The 7,897-nt window shown below is 40.0% G+C and overlaps 1 protein-coding gene across 1 annotated transcript in view; it reads right to left on the bottom strand.

Annotated features, from left to right (window-relative positions):
• The window catches only part of LOC114566874 (histone H2A), a 14,011-nt gene extending 6,637 nt beyond the window's left edge, over positions 1–7,374 (bottom strand). Inside the window, exon 1 of the mRNA XM_028595701.1 lies at positions 7,349–7,374. Within this exon, the coding sequence (XP_028451502.1) occupies positions 7,349–7,361 (13 nt within the window). The 5' untranslated portion in view covers positions 7,362–7,374. The remainder of the gene's footprint in view (positions 1–7,348) is intronic.
• Between the last annotated feature and the right edge of the window lie 523 nt (positions 7,375–7,897).

Raw genomic sequence — 7,897 nt, forward strand, 5'->3', positions numbered from 1 at the left:
GTGTGTGTGTGTGTGTGTGTGTGTGTGTGTGTGTGTGTGTGTGACAGAGAGTTTTGGGTAGAGCTCAGAGGCCTGTACTATGAGGCAAGATTTGGCGTTAACGAGGTAACTTCAGGTTCAACCCAGGGTGTTGTGTAACGAGAGAGAGAGAGATGGAGAGGGAGGGAGAGGGAGAGAGAGAGAGAGAGATGGAGAGGGAGGGAGAGGGAGAGAGAAAGAGAGGGGGAGAGATGGAGAGAGAGAGAGAGATGTAGAGGGAGGGAGAGAGATGGAGAGGGAGGGAGAGGGAGAGAGAGAGAGAGAGGGGGAGATTTAAGAGTAATAACTTCTTTATAGTTATGTGCTTTATGATAATAGATTAACATGAAATCCAAAGACCTGAAACTCTCTGTTAATCATTTGTTTTATACACAAATAGGATGGACCTTTACTCAATCACGTAGGCCTACGCAAACTGACCAACTGTTTACCGTCAGGCCAAATTCCATTCACTAACTTTACCAAATAAGGTCATCAGCCTCCATGTCCAAACTGGTCATTTCGTGGAATTGACAGCCTGACTGAATAAGAGGACCAGACTTTCAACATAATAAGATTATATAGAGCAGCATCCTGACGGGTAAACAAGGTCATAATACATCAGAATGAAGATCTCGGAGAGTTTTGTTCTGTGGCTGCTGCTGCTCGGCGCCGTCTCTGCAAGTGAAAGTTGTGATTGCCTGCAGAATCAAGGTAGAGTCATTAAATTGTCTCCATGTAAATAGATAGATAGATAGATAGATAGATAGATAGATAGATAGATAGATAGATAGATAGATAGATAGATAGATAGATTTTTATTGATCCCAAAAAATGGGAAACAACGGTTTCAGCAGCAATATATCAGACACACAGCACACATACAGAGTATACATTAAACAATAGGAAACAATATACATTAAATAATAATTGAATACTACACAAGCAATATTTAAAATATATACAATTTGGAAATAAAATGTACAACTGTTTCAATAGATATAGATAAACTTAATGTGCAAGTTGGGGAGCAAAAATGTACAACTGTTTCCCTAGTAATGATAGGATGTAGATAAACCTGTTGTGCAAGGTGCATTCAGTGCAGTTGGGATGTATTATGAGTCTTATCTCACAATCAGGGATGAAGTGTTAAAAAGTTTAACTGCCTGTGGTAAGAATCCACCACAGCTTCAAATGTGTCCTGTTTGCAGCCAATAACAGAGCCAGCCTCCTGAACTACTGTTGTTTTACATCGTGTTCAGTTCAGAGGTATCCAAAAGGAGTAAAATATGTATTTTTCTATGTAGTGAAGCAAAGTAGGGCTGCAAATAGCTACAGATTATTTTCATTGTGAATTAATGTGTGGATAATCATCTGGATAAATGTGTTATTATACATGAGTAGCCCCCAGGCCTGTTCTAAAAATGAAAATTTAATATTGATATTAACCGTTTCCCACCTTGTTAAGTCATTGCTGATAATTATTCTGAGAAATCATAATCTGTGTCTTCACATAGATGAGTAGCATTAATCATTAATAATCATATATAACTAAAGGCATTAACATGATCAGTGTCTTCACATAGATGAGAATCATTAATGATTAATAATCATATATGACTAAAGGCATTAACATGATCAGTGTCTTCACATAGATGAACATCATTAAACAATATATCTAAAGGCAAACTGAGCACATTTGTTATTTCAGAAGAGTGTATCTAACTGGTAGCCCTTTGTATGACTCAATACCCATGAAGTAGCTCTTAGTTTAGAAAAGGTTGGTGACCCCTGATCTAAACGGTGAAAAATGTTAATCAGTGTCTCCCAAAAAGCCCAAGATGAGGTCCTCAAATGTCTCGTTTTGTCCACAACTCAAAGATATTCAGTTTCCTGTCATAGAGGAGAGAAGAAACTAGAAAATATTCCCATTCAACAAGCTGACATCACGCGAGATTCAATGTTTTTACATTAAAATGACTCAAACCAATTCATCGATTATCTAAATAGTTTGAGATTCATTTAATAATGACTACTCCATTATTCTTTGTTTTTCAGTATTTTTCAAATGGGGGTACTTTGGAGGCCTGCAGGGGGTACATGACCGTTTTTGTCGCTGTTTTTTAAGTTTGTCACTTTTTCAAAGTCTTTGTTGCATTTTGTTACTATTTTCGACCAGTTATTGCCTTCATTCCTTCCTTTTTTTTTCTACCGTCTGTCGCTGTTTTTGATACTATTTTCCACCTATTCTTCTGTTTCTTAATTGGTCTTTTTAAGTTTTTTTCGCTTATTTGAATTTTTTGTCACTTTTTGTCGCCCTAGTGTTGCCTTCCTTCATATTTTTTTATTTTTTTTTAAGTTTGTATTACTATTTTCGACCTATTCTTGCCTTCCTTCCTTCTTTCTATGGTCTATTCCCAATTTTTTGTTAAAAAAGCATTTAAATGTTGAAGTTGTTTAGTAAATCTATTGCTGACATCGCTGTATTCTTCCTCTTTATGTATAGAGACTTCATTTTCTTTTCTACCAAAAACTATTAGCCCACATAATGTATTTAAATATGGTCTACGATCTGTATAAAAGCTGTGTAGAGAATGTATGTCTATATGTATATATATGCGATGTCTGTGTATACATGAAGTACAAAATCTACACTGCTAACTAACTAAACGAAGGCGTAGTAGACCTGTAACAATTATTTATTTGTTTCTTTCTTTTTTTCTACTCTTTTGTTTTTCTATATGTATGGAAAGAAGAAAAATGTGAAAATAAACAAAAAAAAAAAAAAAGAAAAACTATTCGCACTGGTTAGGGGTTGCATGGCTTAAAAAAACTAATAAAATATTTTTTGGTAGAAATAAAACAACTGCCTTGTACCTGGAAAACATTTAGATGCTACTGAAAAAAGGTGACTAAAACTTTTTTAAAAAGGTGAAAAAAAAGTGGAAAAAGTAAGGTCGAAAAGAATAGGTCGAAATAAAAACTTCGAAAAACAAAAATCTGTAGAAGGAAGGAAGGAAGGCAACACTAGGGCGACAAAAGGGACAAAAAATTACTGGAGAAAAAAGTCATAAAGAAAGGTAAGAAGAGGTCAAAAATAAATGACAAAACCTTTGAAAAAAGGAGGACAGTAGAAGTAACTACAGACTTGTAACTGAAAAACATTTAGCAAAAAATGACATGTACCCCTTGCAGTCCTCCAGAGGACCCCTAGGGGGACACATACCTCCTACAGTCCTCCAAAGTACCCCTAGAGGGACATCTACCCCCTGCAGTCCTCCAGAGGACCCCTAGGGGGACACATACCCCCATTTGAGAACCAGTGGTCTTGATCAGACTTTGTTTTTTTTGCAGAACAAACAGCACAGCTGAAGATTGAACTGGACAATCTGAAGCAACAACTGCAAGGTATTGTTTTCTCTTTTCAACATGAGGGAGAGAGGGGTGGAAGGAGCAGAGGATGAAGGAGAGTGGGGGAGGAAGGAGGAGATGATGTGGGAGAGAGGGTGAGGAAGGAGCAGAGGATAAGGGAGAGAGGGGGAGGAAGGAGGAGAGGATGTGGGAGAGAGGGGGAGAAAGGAGCAGAGGATGAGGGAGAGAGAGGGAGGAAGGAGGAGAGGATGAGGGAGAGAGGGGAAGGAAAGAGCAGAGGATGAAGGAGAGTGGGGGAGGAAGGAGGAGAGGATGTGGGAGAGAGGGTGAGGAAGGAGCAGAGGATGAAGGAGAGTGGGGGAGGAAGAAGGAGAGGATGTGGGAGAGAGGGTGAGGAAGGAGCAGAGGATGAGGGAGAGAGGGGGAGGAAGGAGCAGAGGATGAGGGGGGAGAAAGGAGCAGAGGATGAGGGGGAGAAAGGAGCAGAGGATGAGGGGGAGGAAGGAGCAGAGGATGAGGGAGAGAGGGGAGGAAGGAGCAGAGGATGAAGGGGGAGAAAGGAGCAGAGGATGAGGGGGAGGAAGGAGCAGAGGATGAGGGGGAGAGGGGAGGAAGGAGCAGAGGATGAGGGGGAGAAAGGAGCAGAGGATGAGGGGGAGGAAGGAGCAGAGGATGAGGGGGAGAGGGGGAGGAAGGAGCAGAGGATGAGGGGGAGGAAGGAGCAGAGGATGAGGGAGAGAGGGGGAGGAAGGAGCAGAGGATGAGGGAGAGAGGGGGAGGAAGGAGCAGAGGATGAGGGGGAGAAAGGAGCAGAGGATGAGGGGGAGAAAGGAGCAGAGGATGAGGGAGAGAGAAAACTTATAATTTATTCTAAATAAGTGAAACCTGCAGAGGTTGTAATCATAGCTATGGGTTAGATAAAGCGTGGATGAGTTAGATAACTCCTAGAAGAAGCATGATATTCTGGTACTTGTAGTTCTCTACAGCGTCTACTTGTAGTTCTCTACAACATCTCTACTACCAGCTGTGTTTGCTGTTTTCTTCTGTAACGATGACATGCTTTTAACTGTCACGCTTCAGTTACAGATCATAGCTTCTCATGTTGTGCCATTTTTTTGAGGAGATAGGACTCAAAATGATCAGTTTAATGTTTGATGATTTTTAAAATTACATTGTTCTCTCTCTCTGTCTCTCAGTCCGACAGGTTGCATTCTCAGCCTCTCTGCTGGTTACAGGTGAAACAACTATTGGACCCTTGCCCACGGACATTGTCCTGATCTACAAAAACGTTATCACCAACATCGGAAATGCTTACAACTCAAACACAGGTAGTCCTGATATTTTAACAATGCGTTTTTAAGGATGCACCGATATGAACAATGAACACATGGTCAAAAATTCTCTCAGCTCTATTACTAATAAGACAATGAATAATAAATTTGAACATGAACAATAGGGTTCTACCCCTACTAACTAACCAAAAGCTGTCTTGGTTCATCTTTCCACTGTTCCAACAATCACCACTCTGGTTTGATTGAAATAAACCCTTAATTCACCCATTTACATGTAGAGATATGCTGGCTCTATACACGCTAAAAGTCCTGATTATTTACATGGAGTCTGGTGGAGATATGCTGACTCTATACACGCTAAAAGTCCTGATTATTTACATGGAGTCTGGTGGAGATATGCTGGCTCTATACACGCTAAAAGTCCTGATTATTTACATGGAGTCTGGTGGAGATATGCTGGCTCTATACACGCTAAAAGTCCTGATTATTTACATGGAGTCTGGTGGAGATATGCTGGCTCTATACACGCTAAAAGTCCTGATTATTTATATGGAGTCTGGTGTAGTTTGGTGATGGTGATTTCGGGGCTATTTCATGTTAAACTAAAAGGATCTTACTCTTTAACTAAAAGGTCTATCTCTGTAGGGATCCATCCCATAATGTTGTCAGACACTTGGAATAATAATCTGAGTCTGTCAGCGGCAACAACACAACTTTTAGTTGATATTTTTATGATGTATTGTGCATCTCTTATATATTTCACTGATATGTTGCTGTTCAAACAATTTCTTAAATTTCTATTTGGAAATTGACAAAAATAAACATCCAACAGGTGTGTTCACTGCCCCGGTGAGAGGAGTGTACAACTTTGAGTGGCATGTCGGTGCAGTCGGAGACGGCAGCCATGCTTCAGCTGGATGGTTGGTCAAGAACTCAGAGAACGTTTTCATGGCATATGGGCAACAGAATCAACATTTCGGGAGTACCGCTAATGGTGTCACGCTGTTGCTAGAGGTGGGAGACGTCGTGTTTGTGCGTTTGGCGGCTAACTGCAAGGTGTATGACAATGTAAATAAACACAACACCTTCAGTGGGCATATGCTGTTCCCCATGTAAGACAGAAACAGCAGCTCTGTGATAGTCACGCAGGTTTTTGTTGTCTTAAACAAGTCATCATAGCACTTCATAGATTAGCTCTGATATACACTAAAAGTCCTGATTATTTACATGGAGTCTGGTGGAGATATGCTGGCTCTATACACACTAAAAGTCCTGATTATTTACATGGAGTCTGGTTGAGATATGCTGGCTCTATACACACTAAAAGTCCTGATTATTTACATGGAGTCTGGTGGAGATATGCTGGCTCTATACATGCTAAAAGTCCTGATTATTTACATGGAGTCTGGTGGAGATATCCAAATAATAAGTAATAATTGTTAACAGGAATCATTTTTTCCTTAAAGTGATTCATTTCTGATTCTCTCTTGTTTGTCATTTTAATCAAATAAAGATATCGTTGCAATTACATCTGTGAGCGTTTCTGTGGTCTGTTTATTACAATTTTAACTTATTGAAAGTAGATAATAAAATTCAACATCATAGCAGTATAAAGAAACCGAGAATGTTGAGCTGTCGTCACATATGAACTCTGTACGATGTCCAACATAGGAATTCGAAGGCCAACGTTTGTGCACGGAAACAAAAATCTGGAAATAGTTGTAGCATTATTGAAAGATAACTTTATGTCATTACACTGAAATAATTGTGTATCACTCAGGAATAGGGATGTTTAGTTTCTGGGTTAAGTTCATGAAATTAATTAAAATGCGTTTGACTATTAAAAATAGGAGATGCTGGTTAAATTAACTTTTAATATTTAGTTGTTTTCATTAACTTAGTTAGTTCAAGTAACCTACTGGTGTGTGTCTGAGTTTGTGTGAGAGAGTGCGTTTTTAGGTTGCATAGGCTGTTGGTATTTGCCATTTCAACATGACTGCATTTATTTTTTGTAAATGTCTATTAACACATTTTTCTAGTGTTGGTATGCTTGCATTTACAGGCAAGTTGGGGATTTATCTCGTTTAACTTTGCTAAACGTGCTTAAAAGTTAAACATGCGACCAGAAAACAAACCAAGTGTTTGTGTAGCTATATGTTAAGACATTGTGTTATAATAATTCAAGCATAATTAACGTTATATACATACACTCTACAAGGATTTCTCTTTAGTTGGATGTGTATGGCTCTTAAAAGAGCCGTTGTTGTTGGTTTGGTTGAAGCCGGTTCCGGGTATTTACTTCTTGGCGGGCTTCTCGGTCTTCTTGGGCAGCAGGACGGCCTGGATGTTGGGTAGCACGCCGCCCTGAGCGATGGTCACTCCGCCCAGCAGCTTGTTGAGCTCCTCGTCGTTGCGGACGGCCAGCTGCAGATGGCGGGGGATGATACGGGTCTTCTTGTTGTCGCGGGCAGCGTTTCCAGCCAGCTCCAGGATCTCAGCGGTCAGGTACTCCAGCACGGCCGCCAGGTACACCGGAGCTCCGGCGCCGACCCGCTGAGCGTAGTTCCCTTTGCGGAGCAACCTGTGGACACGGCCGACGGGGAACTGGAGCCCGGCACGAGAGGAGCGGGTCTTGGCCTTCGCTCTGGCTTTGCCTCCGGTTTTACCTCTTCCAGACATTCTCTATTCAGCGTGCAGAAAGACAAGTGACTCCCATACGGCCACACTGGGTTTATATACCTTCAGCTGCTCGCTCATTGGTCAGCTTGAGCGTAAGTGTTATCGTCCAATCAGAAACGAGAGTGTAGAATTCCGTTCTATTCCATTGAGCCAGGGTTTTTTTTAACCTTCGTATTTTCCTCAGGTCACATTTGACCCGTTTTCAACGTTTTTGTGACTTTTTCAACATTTTTTCCTGCTTTTTTCAACGTTTTTTGTGACTTTTTTAACGTATTATTTTCTGCTTTTTTCAACGTTTTTTTACTTTTTTCAACATTTTTTTTCTGCTTTTTTCAACGTTTTTTGTGACTTTTTTAACGCATTATTTTCTGTTTTTTTCAACGTTTTTTTTACTTTTTTCAACATTTTTTGTGACTTTTTTAACGTATTATTTTCTGCTTTTTTCAACGTTTTTTTTACTTTTTTGACGTATTATTTTCTGATTCTTTCAACGTTTTTTTTACTTTTTTCAACTTTTTTTCTGCTTTTTTCAACGT

The sequence above is a fragment of the Perca flavescens genome, chromosome 13 (assembly GCF_004354835.1).
Source record: "Perca flavescens isolate YP-PL-M2 chromosome 13, PFLA_1.0, whole genome shotgun sequence".
Taxonomy (NCBI): domain Eukaryota; kingdom Metazoa; phylum Chordata; class Actinopteri; order Perciformes; family Percidae; genus Perca; species Perca flavescens.